An 18,228-nucleotide genomic window follows, 5' to 3' on the forward strand; every position below is an offset into this window, starting at 1 on the left:
AGGCTGCTAACAGCTGACTTCACATGTAAACAATGCAGCCATGGTGACATGTAGGATCTCCAGACAAACACAGGAGAAAATGTAGTAAAAATATCACTATAGGCACAAAAAGTTTGGTGTCCATGACCAAAAAATGAGCCATACAAAGTTAAGATCCACTATAAATATGAAGATTATGAAAAAGAGATGAAAAAATTACCAGAAACGGACAAAGAAGAGAGAGCTGCTGCAAAAGGCAGCCATAGCGAACAGGGCGGTGCCTAGCAACATTATTTATCATTAAGTGATATAAACAGCAGCAATGTTAAAAGTTGTTTTTTTTGTGTTTAAAGGTGTAAAAGGCAAGAGCTGAAAGAGTACAGATAGATGAAATTAGTCCCATTTACCTTCTCTAACACTACAGCCAATGAAAATGTTCAATTTGAAGTGAATAAGTAGGACACTGTTTTAACTTGCTTGTGAATGAAATGTGCAGTTTAATGTTAATTTATCACACAAGTAGGCTGACTATATTCAAATGCTGCATTTCATTTGTACTTGGAGCTGGTGAGTTGGGAGTGGGAATGAGGTCCTCTCCGAGTTCAGCATTCCAGTTGCCAAGTTGAAAAAACTTGCCATAACAGCAGTATTTCTGTATATAGACATTGAATAATACTATATATACTGATTTATTGGGACAAACATTAGTCAGAAATTCTAAAACAACAAAAACATATAACAGGAGCTTAATTATTGTGTACCCCTGAACTTGATATTTCCCACTGGAAACTCGGGGGTGATGTGGATGCTCTGACTTACAAGTCAAGAAATTCTGACTTTTCCAACACAATTAGCCAAGCAGTTTGACCATGAACTTTGGGGACTATCTTTTCAGCTGTGTAACTAAACCATTTGTTAAATCCCTCAAATCATCTGCAAAATTATGTTATGTATCAACATGTTTCTGTCTTTGGTCAGTAGTCCGTTAATAAGTTAAAAAATCTATAGTGAAGAGGTGGTTGTATGAAGTAGAAACCCCTAACTGTAAGACAAGACCTCCGCTCATCCTGTCAGGATTGTATATTGCTAAACTATCTGTCAAACATTGTCTTCCAATATTTTTTAGATTTATTATTTCATGGAACTAGATCTACATCCCCAATGTGAGCCCGTGTCACTTAGTATATCCCATGGAAGAAGACACTTACTTAAGAGTTTCAGATTTTGTACTTGTTTTCCATTCTCTCTATAAATCTGTATAGTTTGACATGTTTGCCCTGTTTTTTTCCTTTTAATCAAATTATTTGTATTACATTGTTAACTTTGTTTAAAGAAATAATTGCAGTGGTGACCAAAATTATTAGAACACCTGACAGATCTGAAAATGCTGACTAGCAGTTACAGCAGCACATGTCTCTGGCAAAGGGTCAATGTATTTCCTGTGAACTTCAGCACTAACATTACTCCATGCTTTCTACAACAAGGCTCTCTTTTGAATGTTCAATAGATCTATCCATTTTATTTCAAACTTTCTCAAATTTGCTGGATTGGATTAAGGTCCAGACTTAAAGGGCCCAGTCCACCATTTTCAAAGTTCCTTTTAAAATGAAAATAAACTAAAGCTCCTTATGAGGTTTCTAACTAATTTATGGTATCCAGAGTATAATGATATGATGATGAATTATACATATTATTTATTTAATGAGTAATTTAAAGAAAAACAACCAAAACCACTTAAAATGCCTCTTAAACGCTTATTGCATTAGGGGAAATTCTGACCTTGCATTCTTTTATTGAACATGCTACACACACATAAAATGGACATACACACAATGCACACGAAACAATGTGGTCATGCGCTAACAGAGCTATGTCAGGTAATGCAAACTCTGTGTACCTGGTTTTTTTCATTATATTTTTCATTTTTTACCTTGCTGCAAACCAATTTTCTTCTCAAGGGCAAAACAAGTTGAAGTGAGTGCTTTGCTCAAGGGCACCACCAAGGGCTCAGGAAGCAAACTGGAACCTCACCAGGAATCAGATCTGATTTTATTAACATTCTGTGTGGGTGCTTGAATGAGTGACCCTCCTGGGTCCTAGCTAAGTCCCTCCAGACTGAATTACTGCCGCCCCCAAAGATAGCGCTGGTTAAATATTTAGTGGTTCAACCTTCTGTTGATAACACCAATGCTAGGGAAATATATATGAAAATTTGATGCAAGATGTCCCATAGCACTTTTCCAGTAAAATAAACTGGAATATTCGAAGTAAACAGAGAGTTATTTGAAGATTTATGTGATTCCCAAAGACTGTACCTGCATGGGGGACCAGGGAGCAGCCAGGAAATCCAGATCAGAAATTACTATTCAGTTGTAGCTTTCATGCTGCTTGATGCTTGCCAACAGCTGTCAACATAGAGAGCAGCAGAGAGGTATTCATGAGGTTTGTTCTCTCTGTATGGTAGCACAATCACAGAGCAGACTCTCTAATTAACAACTGCTTAAAGAGCGGCCTGGTGAGCTCTGTGAAAAGACAACACACCCGAGTGAGATAATGAATCAACAACAGACCCACACGAGCTGGCGGTCAGAGCTGAAAACAAAAAAAGAAGATTTCTGGATTTCATCTTTTGAGTTTTCCAAGGGAGCTCACTGCTCATATTTCATTCTGCTCTTCATTAAAATTCATCTCACCTTCTTTAGAATTGGTCTCCCATCTTCCTGCGGGTCAAAAGTTCAAGGTATTGAAATTCACTGGGTTGAGAATATAAGAATATTCAGTCCAAACATCCTCACAAATATCAATAATTAATCATTGTTCACTTTTTTATTTCAGTGAAAATAGGGCTCATATTGTGGTTTGGCATATTGCTATTGAGAGTAAATGTCAGGAGGTTTTTTGTGGCGGTCAAGCTTCTAAATGATCAGTGACTGTTTCCTGTGCAAACACTGAGCTAAATCAAAACTTATTGCTCAGGTTTGATTCTTCCAGCAGCAGGTCAACAAACCTGCAGCCTGTTTTCTCTCTTTTTTTTTTGCTCGTCTTCTTCCCCCTTTTGCTGATTTAATTCTTCACATCCTGAAAACACCAGCCACAACTCGTCATAAGAGGATTATGAGCTTTTCTGGAATTATTTCAATTTCTATTTTTCAACTCAAACTTTAAGGCAGGAGACTTTGATGTCGGTTTTAAAACGAGGGGATTAAAACAAACAGCTCTAATTTTTAATTGTGATTAAAGTGTGAATAAATTGGCATAGATGGAGCACAGATAAATTGACCATTATAACAGATGATTTGCAATTATTTAGGCAGGGATTCAATTAGTGCCTTCATGATATCAAAGGCTTATTAACACAACCAGTGGACTTGATCACGCCTCAATCAGTGAGTCATGGGGATCTTGTAACAACACTGTGCCCATGTGAATGAGGTTGTGTGGGTTTTATTTACTAATGAAGATTTGTAGCGTGACCTATTTAGGAAAAAAACATTCTGGCTCCAGGTGAAGCACACAAAACAGGAAAAAAGCACACCTTGAACAATTTTCTTTGTCCCGCTAAAGTTTGCTTACAGCTCACCGACAAAGAATAAAATCATTCGTTCACCCTCACTACCCAAGGGAATAAAAAAAGAGCTAGCTTCACTTTGTTACAGTCCAGGTAATAAAAAACCAAGGAGTGAAAAGTTCAAAAGCTTTCCCAAGCTGCAAAATGAACTCGTGCAGCATTTCCACACTTTTTCTTTGCATATCAGAGTTGATAGCTGGGACTCACGGAGCTTCTACCACTGCTCCGACTTTCCCACACCTCTCAAAATAATTACATTTCATGCTGAGATGAAAGTGAGCAGGTGGCCATTTTTCTCTGCTTTCTGTGTCTCAAAGATAAATGAGGGTTAACATGTGTGGGAGGAATTCAGACTGGTTTCATCACACCGCGTCGTTCCGTTGCACTCCACAAAGGAGGGAAACCTGCACGCAAGGGCTTGTGTCCTCACTGGCACCATGTGAAAGCAGACAAGTGTTGAACAGTGTTCTTGCAAAGCGCACTACATGAATATAATATGTGTGCTGGTCAAGGACAGCGGACACAGAAGTAGACTTAGTCCCCAGTGGAGACTCTGCCTTGTGCTGCTCGGGAGTAGGATTGGGTCAGTCTGGAGGACGAATTACCCACAGGCGCGGATGGAGCAGCTCTGATCTCACAGAGGGGCTCTTTACCTGCAACATATGCTACTTTAAACACAGTCCTTTATGTAAACAAATATCACATTCTCTAAATTGCAACAGGAGCAGCATGCATAGTTTGTTTCATGTCGGATTATGCTGCTGGGGTAAATTCAGTCATGCACACTTTTCCTCTCTGACTGCATAAGCTCCCCTCTAATCCTGCAGCTGCATCACACCTCCAGACGTGCAGCTCATACAGTGTGAGAAGAGGAGGTGAAACCTCACATAATCAAGTGCTCCCACTCCTTTCTCACTTAACAAACTGCGCTTGTTAAACTTAATACTTTCTCTGAGCTTGTGGGTATCAACGGAGCTGCTGTCAGTCTATCCCCCTCCTCTCATTACTCCATACACTCAGGCCTGTAAACTGCAACACCTCCAATGTGCATACTTTAAATGCCTCAGGTTAGAGGGACTGGCTGTTTGAGATATGACCACCTCTTCTCAGGAATCATCAGCTAAATAACACTCACTTTTTTAATCTCCTTCAGCTGCGGAGGAAGTTTGACTGAGGTCACCAAGGTAACTCCTCTGGTTGCCAGATCAGATGTTTTGAAGAAAAACTTGCATTACCAACCTCAGACATGACATTTAAAGGATAAGAGAGCATGCACTGAAAGACAACATTGATTTTACTTGGTGAGAAATGGACGACCTCCTATTGAAAACCCACTCAATAGGCTAAAAATCAGGACATCTCAGCCTCTGTGTACACTTTATCCACTGAAAAGTGTTTCTCCTGCAGGTCCTCAGACTTGAGAAATGCTTAGATACTTAATTTAAATGACTCTTTACTATCTTCTTTTATTTTCTGCAGCTATAGAGAGAATCAGTCTTCATGCAAATTCCTTCAACCTCTGGGCGTGGTTATCCTTATTGCTCCTCACCTGCAGAAACCACTCTGCAGATCATAATTCATATTCTGCAAGATTTTCAGGTCTATCAAAGCAGTTCAGCAGTGTTAATTGCTCACCTGTTTCTCCCGCACCCAAGGATCCACCTCAGTCACCGGTCTGCCGTTGTCCTCAACGCAACTTTCACCTCAGCTTAACAAGCCTGAGACAGAAAGTTAATCAAGACTTCTTCAGCTGGTACATCTGCACCCTGGGTCAAAAGAAGTCGGACTGGTGGTTCTCAGACTTCCAAAAGTAAGATTGCACATCTTTTGTGTGAATATCAATATCTGTTGACCTCCATAGTTGAAAATCACCATTTTAGACTAAGAATATTTATTCGATTTTGCTGCCAAACATCTCAAAGTGAACTCCATTTTTTGTGCCAAAGTGCAGATTAACTTAAAATATTAATTTAACAAAAGTCTAAAAAACTCAACCAAAATCCTAAAGTCCAAATCAAACATAAAAAACTCTAAGAGCTCGTAAAACACCTACAGAGGAAGAGATGAAGGAATACGTGCCCTGGAGGCGAGATGAAAAGTTGAGGCGAGGAGGTGAGGTGAGGAAGTTAGGCATGAAAGTGATGGTAGCAGGCGAGGAAATGAGGTGAGGTGAGAAGGCAAGGACCAGAAGATGAGACAAACTGCCCAAAATCTAAATAAACACAGAGACTAAGGCCATGTCACAAAAACTAGCCGGGTATTTGGGAAACCACTTTTATTTTTATAAGTTTAGGCCTGTTGTTCACATGAAACTGCAGTTTTACATCACTGAAAACTGTGTTTTCTGAAAAGTAAAGATTTTGGAAAACTGTTTCAAGTAGACACTGGAAAACTGAGTTTTTGGTTCTCAAACGTCACAGCTGAATAACAGGGTTCATCCTGATTGGATGGCAGGGTTTTCACATCTGAAAAACACTGCCAAGTATGGGTTTGGCATCCTCCAAACCCGCAGATTTGACTGGTGCGTGTGGACGAAAGTGTTTTTGAAAATTCCCAGCTACATGTGTACAAGGCCTAAATAGACATGGGGTGAATCAACACAGGTGTAAAAAAAACAAGACGGTACAAACAAGACGGGAGGGAAACACAAGAGCATGAGGTAAAACTAAAACAGACTCACGGGGGGCAAGAACTACAAAACAAAAGAGGAAACAGGAACTGGAAAACACACAAGACAAGGATCACTGAGAATACACTAAGGACAAGCTTTTTGCCAAGGGGCCTCATCCAGTTAGTAAAAATGAAGCCTATGTGGAAGTGCTAAAAGTAGCTGTTCACCAAGAATCCGCTTGAGGCTGGCTGCAGAAAGATCGGCAGTCAAGTACACACCCAGCCATAAAAACTGACTTTTACGGCATTAAAAAGCATTTTAACAGCCTGGTTTTAAATTTGGCTTTGGTCTTAAATGCTGATTTCTCTATCAGCACACACTGTACAATAAGTGATTTTTTTTTAAAACTTGGCGAAGTTATTAGGATCGTTTGATTGTCCAATCAGAGACACAGCTCAGGTCACGTGACTGTCGGGGGCCCTGTAGCAGCTTGAAAGTAAACTCACAGCCAGTGTCATATCAAATGTGGCTGCGTCCGTGGATTGGCTTCATTTCACTGTTGCAGGAACAAACAGGTGACGTCACCGAGGTTACATCCATGTTTTATACAGTCTATGCTTTTGCTTTGAGTTTGTTCACCTCACCCTGCCTATTAGCATCACTTCTTGTGTATTTAGTCTCTAACGCCTTTTCTCCTTGACTTTGCCTTTTTATATCTCCTGATGTGTTTGCCCATCTTTGACTCACTTCCTGGTCTCAGCCCTTGCTTGTTTACGCTCAGCCTCATTCTTTTGCCTTGTTATAAATCATTTGCCAGCTCTCACTCTGTTGTTTGCACGCTGATTTGGAGGCCTGTGTTATTCCACCACGTTATTCACCCTGTGTGACTGGTAATTTTTAAAGGTCTGTTTTGGACTCTTACCCATCCTATAATGCAACATGTTAGTGTGCTGATAAAAAGTTGAGCACACAGCTAACTCCAAACATCAGGACTCTGTGTCAGTGGGCTGTACCCATATCTCTAGCAGCCAAAGCTATCTCTCCCCATCAGGCAGATGATACATGGCTCTGTGCTGAACTGAAACATGCAGCCTGTTGTTCCCCTGCCAATAAAACTGATTAACTCAGAATGATGGTCTGAGTCCCCACTGCATAAACACACTGCCCCCACTCTGTCCTTGCTTCTCTCACTTTCTATTACTATTTTATGAAGACTGGATATGCAGAGCGACTGAGGATGAAGAGAGTGACATTTTTTCCTCTGGTGTGTGTCATACAATTCACAAATTTGATCATACATTGAGCTCTTCTATTCATCATGTTTTCTTTGCCTGTTTTTGTGTCCTTGTTGTGACTTTTATGTCCATGACAAATTTCCCTGCAAGGCCAATAAACTTTGTTTGATCTATAATCTAATCTTCTCTTGCAAGCAGCTGGCAGAGGGTAAGTATTCACAATATTTTAATCACTATCAAAAGCATGACACAGTGACAGCACACTATTTATTTCACTAAGCTATATCCATAAAAGCGGCCTTGTGTAACCCAGGAGCATTTAGACTCTCATATCTTGTCTTCAGAGTGGCTTTAAACGCAACCTGCACTTTTAACAACACATCTGCACAGTTTAACGCCCTCTGTATAATACCCTCCGCCTCTTTAAAGAGACCCCTCGAAAACTAACGTGACACAGAGTTCATTCTGCAGGGCTAAATGTGCATGCACAATCACATTACCCTTACAGGGCACAGCTGAATTAAACATCTTTATGAAAATAATTAATGCGCCATTCCTGTCAGCATTTATTACCATGATTTTCTTGCTTTTAACAGACACTCAAACAGAAGAGTCCTGCTGAGACCAGGAGCGGAGCCAGAGTTTTGTGGAGAGGGGGTGGCCAAAACTGGGGCACAGTCTCCTGCAGGGGTGGCATGAAGTAGGCCATGGATGGACTGGGCACACAGAAACAGGTTTGTTTACCATTTCTATCTTCACTCATAGCTACTTTGCCTCTTCAAAAGTGTCCAAAAGAAGCTCCATTTCAAGGTTTCTGAATACAAACAGAAGTTAAGTTCCTCAAAGAGCTGTTAGACCTCAGGTTAGCTTAGCATGCTCTACTGTTCTACTAAAAGGGTTTTTAACAAATCTTTTTAATATCTTTTTTTGCCACACAACTCTGTAACTCTGAACTACAATTTTTATGCTTATATCTTAAGATCTGCTTTTAATCTTCTTCCTTTTTTGATTTATTTTGTTTTATTGTATCTTATCCTGTATCTTGTGTATTTAATCTGCTTTTTAATTGAATTTTAATTGTTTTCTTTTAATATATTTTCCCTGGAAAGCACTTTGAATTGCCTCGATGAAATGTGCCAAATAAATAAACTTGCCTTGCCTTCACTGAAAAAAACAAACAAAAAAAACCCCTGAAATCTTATCAAGTGCTTATGTCTTATTTTCAGTAAAAAAATGTCTTTTTAGACTTAGTATGAACCACATTCACCTAACCAGTCCAGAAAAATGTACTGTCATTTTTCTGGACTGATAAGTTGAATGTGGCTCATATCAAGTATAATAAGACAATTTTTTCCTTTGCAGCTTTACCTTGTTAGTTGCGAATCTCAGCACTTGTTGGTAAGAGATCAAAATTGTACAAACTGTATCAATTGTACCAACAAAAAGGAATGTATCATTTTTTTTCTTTGAGTAGGGTTGTATGAGTTACATGTGATTAATAACTGTACCAGCCACAACTGTTACTGGACCCCTTTAAAGAGGGAAACTGTTATGAGAAAAAGCGTGTGAGCAAGGCTACACATTTCATTATTATCATTATTTTACTATTTTATTTATATTATTTGCAGACCCATGACACTAGGTGTGCTCTTTCCAAGCGGCAACCTCTGGTCAAAACATATGAGACAATGCAGAAGTGCTAAAATCTGCTGTTTCTCAAGAGTCCACTTGAGGCTTGCAGTTTTTACAGCAGAAACAAACACGCTTACAGCCTATAAAACAAAAACAAAAACCTCCCCCCGTCACACTGTGCAGGGGCTGAATTTTTTTTTCAAACTTGGCAGTTTATAAGTTATTAAGATCACGAGTTTGCCCAATCAGAGGCACATCTCAGCACTTGTGACTGGAGGGCGCCTTTTAGCGGTTAGTGTGGAGACTCAGAGCTGCCCCACTTCCAACATGGCTGCAACAGCCGATCTGCTTCAAAAGTCAGTTTCAGAAACAGACGGGTGACATCATTACTTATACAGTCTATGATAAAAACCAGCCATAAACCTGAGACGTACAGATATGTTATAGTAGAAAATGGCTTTGCAATCAGGATTTAAGTTCCTGCCTGAGAATGTAAATTGTTTTGTAAAAGAGATCTTTGCACTGTCTGCTGTTCCCCTAAAGGGAGGGAAAGCAAACTGGCAACAAGTGAGAAAATCCAAGCAAAATCCAAAATCTTCAGCAGAGTAAACTGTGAGGGAGATTTCAGATGGCTCGGACTGACTGCTGCGCTCTTATCATCTGCCTCATTTCGGAGTTCCTGCTGTTCAGGGAGAACCCTCGGAGGGGAAACTCAAACCCTTCAAATGCTCTCCAGCCAGGGCTCCCTTAAAGCTCCCGTATGCTTTATATTCAGAGCTTTATGAATATTAAAGCGACCATGTGACCATTCAAACACAAAGGTTAAAAAGAGACATTAACACAGCATGAAAAGCTGAACACTCTGCACTGGTCATTTGTGGTGAATTCTTTAAAGGGAGAGTAAAAGGTATCAGGTGCACAGGAGCCGTCTGCAAGGTATCACCACCTGCTGATGCCTCACAAGACTAAAAGCAATTTAAAAGGCAAGTTCACATAGTTTGTCTGCATGTTTGTGGGCAGCATTGAGAAATAAATGCATGAGTAAAGTCAAGTCTGCAAGAAGCACATAATGCAGAATCCCATAAATATTTCATTGCCAGCTTTAAAACAGATTTTATTTGCAAAATTTGGATGAAACTCAGATGGCATGACTTTTTTTTGCAGCTTGAAAATTATTTTTCTGCATGAAGATTTGCAGGCTAAAGTTCCCTTTGTGTAAAGCATTATCCTCTCCCATTAGATAAGATTAAACAAAAAGTTTTCCCTTTCAGAATTTAATTATTTACCTCTAAAAGTTAACATTTAAATGTTTATTTATCATTATGTTCTGATCAGACAGAGCCCCAAGCAAAACCTTAGACTTTCCAGCACTTGATAACCCAGACTCTTCACTGAGGAGAAATATTTTCGATTGAAAAATTCACATCCTCTCATCTTCTCCTCCTCTACTGTTTTGGACAAAGATTAAAGAATAAATTTCACCACCAAACTCGACCCGACTGGGATGCTGTTGCTGACAGGCTGGGAATTATTGGCAGAGCAAGCATGTTATGTGGACCTCCTTTGAATTACACAGAGGATTTCCCTGAGTGCAAAGCAGCGTCTTACCTCCACTCATCACTCCGTGTTCGTGTGTGTGTGAGAGTGGGTGAGTCCCTGCAGGAATTTGAATCGTTTCCTGCAAATAGGTTAGAATTCGCAGATGTGAGAGACGTCTACTTGACTTATTGCTCTGCTTTAGATGCCTGAACACACAAACTGAAGGTGGACTAGTGAGCTTTTAAAGAAGGGTACAACGATGCTGCAGATGTAAGTGGAAGAAAATCTTTTTGAGTTAGTACACTGTGGGTTTTTACAAATTGATAGTCATGGCTTTCCCCATTGTTTACTGTGACACACTTTTTACAATTTAAGGTTATTCTCGAACACTGTGACCAATTAAAACTAGAAAAGCACTCAGAGAGCGCAGACCTCCCCCAAGCATATCCTGATTGTCACGCAACACTTTAGTCCGACTTTAATGTTATACTCCCTTTTGGCAGACTGTCTGCCACAATTTGGTGTTAGTTGCAGGTTTGTACAATAATTTGTTACCTGACAGTTATCCAGTACATGCTTCATATTCCAAATCTTAGTATCCAGGATATTGCCAGGATCTGGATCATACTTTTACATCTGTCAGAAATGATCATGACCTTGTCTTGTATTGTTTTGCAAAGCAATCGGACCATTTATCGTGGAGTTGTATACACATACGGTAAACAGCCCTTTCTCACAATGATAAAGAATCCTTCCAAATAATCCTGGATCCAGACAGTGATCCAGATCACTTCTAAAATTTAGTTACTTCTTTCACATCCCGTTTTGAACATTTCATGAAAATTCCATCAAGATCTGTTTGTTACTTTTTGGGTTATGTTGTTCACAGACAAACAAACAAACTCTCCTTAAAACACGACCTCCTTGGCGGAGGTAATAAGTCACCTCTACTTTCTTCAAGAATGAAGCATTAGCTGCAAATTAATATTTTAACTTATGTCAAACAGCCAAGAGAGAGATCTAATTCTTCAGCACAGGCCCAAGGTCCTCTAATAACTATAGTCAGAAACTCTTTGAATCTGCTAATTAGAAAATGACTGAAAATGAAAAATTAGACTTGATTAATCTCTCAGGATATCAGCTGACGTTTCAGAAAATTCAAGAAATCAGGCTTATTTTTTGTAGCTTGAGGTACAAGTGGGCCTGGGAAACAAATGACTGAAATGTGAATGATGTGAATTTAGGACGTTTTTCTGCATGAGCAGCAGCCGAGCCTCTTTTAGAGACTTCATGTTGGGTGTGTTTAAGTACAAACCTCCAGAAGTCTTTAGAGAGCTTTAACGCTGCCTTTTAGCTCCCTCAAACTGCCTGTACTTTCAGCCTCAATTAACCTTTAACAAGTTCATCATTTATACATGACTGACTTAAACTAAACCCCATTAATGAGCCCCCAATAAAGAAGAAAAGGGAGACTTTTTGAAATATTTGTACTTTTATGTCAAAATAGAGCGCATTGTACAGCATTAGTGATGCTTTTTGAAAGATACAGTACCTCCCAAATAGGAAGAGTGTCCTCTGTAAGGGTCAGATTATTCATATGATATAAATATACAATAATAACATCCATATTCCACAACAACAGCAACCTCAACGTGCAACTCAGTCAAAATAAGAAACAGAAAACACTTGCATATTAAGTCAAGGGCACACACACTCACACACACGCACACACATTCCTCAACATCAACAGTACAAAAACATTTACAGCTCGAGAGGACAATTTTTCAGCTCCATGTGACTACATAACACACATACACACACTCTCTGACACACACTCTCTGTAAATACATACATATTCACACTGGCTTTCATGTGCTTAAAAATCCTATAACTCTGTCTTTGCGCTCTTTTGGAGTCCACCTGAAGTTTGTCCCATCAGGTCGTCCTTCAGCCATTTGTTGAAAACAGCGACTGGGTCGATGTTCCAGTGTTTGTGGAAAGAGATGGGCACCTGGTGAGCTAAGAAGTCTCTGGCATAGTCCTCTGGGCGGGCCTGAAAGGTAAGATGAAGTACAGTGATTTACATTTAGAAGCAGTCACCGGAGACTGCGTGCAAGTGTTGCAGAGAGCAAGAGACGAGGTGTGAAAGTTGAAGTTTTTGTTGCATCAGGGACTGCACACCGAGGACTGAGCAACTGAATCTATAATGTTGTCTTCAGCAACACCACAGTCACTAAATCACTGTGTCCCAACTCTATTCCTATTTAAGGATGCTATGAGGAGGATCTGTTTTGGTTGCACTCCCTCGCCACCTTGTTGCCCGGAGTCTCCACACTCTGTCGTAAATTACTCTTAGTGAGGCGTATGGTCGAAACAAATTTTCTTTGTTCAAGACAACTTGCTACTGGATACAACGCGCTGAGGTAAGGTATTTATCAGTATAGTTACGTGGTGCTGAAATGTAACATCAAGCAGATGTAGCTGCCGGCTATATGTAGTACTGACAGCAGCCTGGTGCTGCGACACATCTATAGGCTAACATGACAACAAGTAAACACTGTCAGTTTGTAAGTAGTTTAGTAGCCATTTATATATGCGCAGCTGGCAGCCCGGTGTTCTAAGACATATCCGTAATGTGTAACGTTAGTGAATCCTGGTTAGGTATGTTCTGCCAGTGATCTACCAAGTAGAGCTAGTAGCTTTCTTTTGCTCTTCTGTCCTTTTATTGTCTGACAGTTAGGCTCCTGTGTCTACCATCATGACAAAATCAGTCACAGAAATCATTCTTAGCAGAGCAAAACACAGATCTCTGTGTTTTATCTCTTCTCTCTACTGAACTTTGTCAGCCAGCATAATGTTGTCATAGAGACCTAGACGTACCGTAAATCAATCCCGTTCCGGTCGACCCGAACTGGAAGCTAAGAAGTGGCAATTTAAAAATAACCTGCAACCAGTATTATTGGTGCTTATAATCTCATTTTTAAGTGTTAGTAACGATCAGGCATATAAGGGAGCCTTTTATAACACCACTTTCAAATTCCTCACAGCCCCTTTAATGTGTTGACTCTGTACCAGCTCATTACTAATGTCTGTTCAAAGATCCTGCACACTCATGTTGCATCGACTCACCGCGGTGATTTTACTTTGGACCATACAATCTGTGTTGATAAGCATTCTGAGAGGATGGGCTGACTTTCAGCATTTTTGTATCACAGCATGTTTTTCATCAAGCCAAAGTATGAAACACAGAGCTGTTCATAAAAACTGCTTTTCTTTCACTCTCCTGTTACTGAGAGCAAACTGGTTCAAAATTTTACATAAAGCTTGTGGAAACAAGACTCTTTTTCTTACATTTGATAAAAAACAGTTGCAAGGTAGCACCAGGTATGTTAAAGCCATCATTACAGACTGATGGAATCAAACCTCACCTGTTCCATGTGATAAGTGGTCAGTTTTCTGCAGTGTTACGTGCTACATTAACATCAGCAAACTCTGCTTGTTCTCAGGGAAAATGTTCTCCATTAGGGGGCGATATGACGAAAATGTGTCAGGATGTTTTGATGTCAGGATCAGGCTACGGATTCTATAAGGATTGTTTTCATGATACTTCAAAGACTAATTTGATCTGCAGCCCAAAATATTTCTTATCATTCCTTCTGAGCCATTTTTATGAATTAATTTTTGTCTCTTCTGCGCCATGTCACGATTTTAATCAAGTCTCGAGTCCTCTAATGTGTTTTTGAACCGTCACATTTTCACATCATGACAAATCCATTCATTTAAAGAGCTCTAAGAGTTCTTGAGTTTCTGCAGAATCTACAGAGCTTTAGCTTTAGTAGCCAAAGTCCATTGTAGTTTAGTGAGATGTTACTGGATGTACTCCATTTTTCTTTGTACATTTAACCGAAAAAGAAAACATACAGATGATTGATTTGAATGCCATTGATATGAATTTAAGATGGAAGCTGAGGGACTATGATTGGCCCCAAGACCAGACTTTGGACGTGCCTGATAACAGCAAATGTGCTTTTTTTACAGAGTCTGAGTATCTGCCAGGAAAAAGCCTTCTGTTTTGGGCAAACTGTGTCTAGATTTGAGTTTCCCAAGAGCTCAGACACGTCCCTCCTCTAATGGACGCCAAATCCACCGTTCAGGGTAGTTAAACCCATGTTTGATTGATATGGGACCAAAATACCATTCATGACCTTCACAACCTCTGCCACCATCTTTAATTGTTCAAACCTTATCCCTACAGGAACAGTCATTACCCTCCGCAACTATAACTCTGCTCTGATCCATCCAACATGACGTGAATGCGACACGATGGTGCATTACATCACATCAGCAGAACAGGGAGCAGTCCCGTTACAGGCAGTTGCGCGGTCACTTTTCCCTCCGTCGGTCTTTTTGCTGTTTGAGAGATTATGTGACTGTCAGAAATTCCAATTACCTCTGACTGAATACATGCTCTGACACAACTGGCTTTTCCAACTCAGCAGCTTCTCATTATTAAAACTAGCATACGATTTGAAAGCTGCACATGTATGTGGAGCTGGATGAGCGGGGCCTCTGTCTGCTCCAGCCTCTCTGTGGTATTTGTTTGGCTGAAAAAGCCAAATAAACCCACCGCTTTTGCAAGGTGGATGGAACGGAGCCTTTAAATTCTTCGGTTGGGTCCAGAACGACCAATTTAGCAGAGACTGGATTTTCTTTCTGCATTCTGCTTCTTAAACAAGCAGTTAAATGAGGCTCTGAATGCCTTTACATTTAAGACACGTCCACATGTAACTGTAGAGGTGTCTGGTGAATTTGCAGGGCCTCTTAACATCAGAGACGTGACTTGATCGGCCACTCCAGGTGCCAAAATAAGATCAAAATTAAACTCTCAGTCTGAGCCATCTTTCTGTGAGAGTGGCAGAGTGATACACACCCACAAAATACATTTCTGTATGAGTGTGAGCACAACCTGGTGGAACAGCGGGCTGTGTGTGACAGGGAGTCCCAGAGCGTTGAGGCACATTCCCAGCACCATGTCATCCGGAGCGTCGTTGCTGTAGCACTTACAGCCGCTGTCAAGAAGCCGGACCACAGCCTCCCTGCTGAACACCATCCTGCATAAACACAGACAAACATCAAAGACGGAGAGCAGAGGGACAGGACACAGCTGATTCAGATAAAAATGAAAAGCAAACATCAGAAGTAACCAGAGAATGAAATACTCATCTCTGTGCTGTCATCTTTAAGTTCATGCTTATCTTATTAACTCAGAGTAAAGTGCGTCTGTGAACCACGCTGAGAGGGAGATGCTTTCTGTGATCAGTTCCAAACAACAATGATGTGACAACTCTTTGAAAAGAGGCGCAATTACTTGTGAACAAAAAATAAAAAAAGGAGAACTTAAGCTGCCAAAGGAAATCGTTTATTGCCACTCAGAACAGTTTTTAAGAGATATCCCTTTAGAGAAATCTGGCAGTTGCAGCGCTGTGAAGTGTCACAGCAACTGAAGGGTCCCTAAATAGAGTTTCTCAGTCACAGATTTATCTTAGTGCAGCTTTCCTGCTGCACTGACAGCTGACATTTCGCTTACTGCCCACTTTCCTTTGCATGCAATAAGAGGGCTTTTATAAAATGGATCTTGTTGAACTGCAGTTACTTTTGATGTACGTTCTCATGCAGCAAAAAAATATTCGCAGGAGAAAGGACTTCCTGTCCTTTCTCATCCACTGATAACCCTGTGTTTTCCAGCATTTTCTCTTGATTTATGCCATATTTTAGAGACTATCTTTACTGTTCGGCAGCCTGCAAACCAAAACTTCCCTCGAGGGAGGAAACAGACTTTTAAACTGAATAGAAATGGTTTATCTGTAAATTACAGATTACAGGTTTTCCATTACAGATTTCGTTCAACCTCTGCTGCTTCTCTGCCTAATATCCTTATTCCCAGAGCATCAGTGCACTGAAACTCACCCCCCGCCTCCTGTGATGTAGCTGTAGCCTCCTTGGCTCAGGCCGTATCCGTACCTCTCTCCTAAACACACCGGTTCAGAGGGGTTGTAACAGCTCAGCAAGAGCTGCACTCTTGGAAGGCTGTGGAAGAAAAAGATCAAACTCATCACATACTCATCACACACTCATCACCGCCATCCTCATCTTTACACACACACTCACACACACACACACGGATCTTTCCATTTAAAGGCGAGTGTAACTGCTTTCCCTGCGGCACTATCACACATCAGGAGGAATCCAAATGAAGTTCAACCTGACGGATAGAAAGCAAGGCCAGCTGGACTTCGCTTAATGTACCAAGCTTTTAAGATGTTCAGTAGGATATAATATCTCTGGGATTCATTCCCCCTGAATGCTTTTTATGGCTGTTAGACAGAATCTTAGAGTTTAAGTTATGAGTTTTATTCTTCTGTGGTAATTTCACCATCTCTTTTCACGCCTACTCTTCTCCAATTTGTACAATTCCCCTGAGAGAGAGGTGTCAATTATTCAGGCTAAAGTTTAAGCTGCCCTTTTGTTTTACATTTTTTTGTTTACTTCAGTTAAAGCCTGTCCGGATTACCAATTTCATTACACGATGGAAAGATGTGTCTATTATAACAAACTGTGGTCAGTTTCTCTGCACATAGCTTTGTTTACCTCTGGTTTCATTTTTTTAGCCTATCCACTTTATACTTGAATGTCTCTTTTTATCCTTTTATAGGTTGTGTTTTAAAGATGCTAGTGCTAGTTTTCTTTGTTCAAGACAAGATTTTATCCCACAGTGGCAACCTCCGGTCTGAGAATATGAGACAATGCGGAAGTGCTAAAATCTGCTGTGTCTGGAGTGTACGCTTGAGGCTGGCTCCGGAAGTAGCGGATACATACACACCAAGCCAAAAAACGCCATTTTTTTCAAAGCAGAAATTAACCTATTTACAGCCTGGTTCAAAAAACGTCCCCTGTCTGAGTCGCTAAGTTTACTACCGGTGGGGGTTTCTAAAGCGGCTGCTCAGAGGATATTAAGATTGCGAGCTCCCCCAATAAGAGGCACAGCTGAGGGTCACGTGGTGGCTGGCGCCCTATGGCTGTAGGTGAAGCCCTTGCCACTACTAATATGGCCACTACAGCCAATGTGCTTCATTTTCCGTTTCATAAACAGACGGGTGACGTCAGCGAGACTACGTCCATGTTTTATACAGTCTATGATATTTCCTGATACAGTGCAACGTGGTGAGTTCTTTATCAGTACAGTTATATAGCCCTGTTGTTTGAAACATGACAACAAGAGGAAAAAAAAGGAAAAAATAAGGGAAAAAAAAGGAAAAAAAAAAAAAAGAAAGAAAACGAAAGAAAAAAGAAAGAAAAAAGAAAAAAAAGGAAAAAAAGAAAGAAAAAAAGGAAAAAAAAAAGGAAAAAAAAAATAAACATGACAACAAGAAAATGTTGTGGGTTTGTAAAATACTTCTGTAGCTGGCTAAATGTAGCGCTACTAGCAGCCTGGTGCTAAGATGTATCTGTAGGCTAACGTGACAACAAGGAAAACTGTCTGTATGTACAGAAGTTTATAGGGGTGGGAGAAAAAATCGTTAATATTGAAGAATCGCAATTTAAGTTGAATCAGCCCCCCAAAAACTGTAGGAGAAGCAAATCGCAAGAATAGCATAACGTCCCAG

The 18,228-nt window shown here is 40.3% G+C and overlaps 1 protein-coding gene across 1 annotated transcript in view; it reads right to left on the bottom strand.

Moving 5' to 3' along the window:
• Positions 1-12,046: 12,046 nt before the first annotated feature.
• b3glcta (beta 3-glucosyltransferase a) overlaps positions 12,047-18,228 on the bottom strand; it is an 80,935-nt gene continuing 74,753 nt past the window's right edge. Inside the window, exons 13-15 of the mRNA XM_074680183.1 lie at positions 16,532-16,651; positions 15,531-15,675; positions 12,047-12,617 (exon numbers count right to left, since the gene is read on the bottom strand). Coding sequence (XP_074536284.1) covers positions 12,450-12,617; positions 15,531-15,675; positions 16,532-16,651 — 433 coding nt within the window. The 3' untranslated portion in view covers positions 12,047-12,449. The remainder of the gene's footprint in view (positions 12,618-15,530; positions 15,676-16,531; positions 16,652-18,228) is intronic.

Source organism: Halichoeres trimaculatus, unplaced genomic scaffold (assembly GCF_033239565.1).
Source record: "Halichoeres trimaculatus isolate MK-OKI-2021-1 unplaced genomic scaffold, fHalTri1.1 fHalTri1_scaffold_9, whole genome shotgun sequence".
Taxonomy (NCBI): Eukaryota; Metazoa; Chordata; class Actinopteri; order Labriformes; family Labridae; genus Halichoeres; species Halichoeres trimaculatus.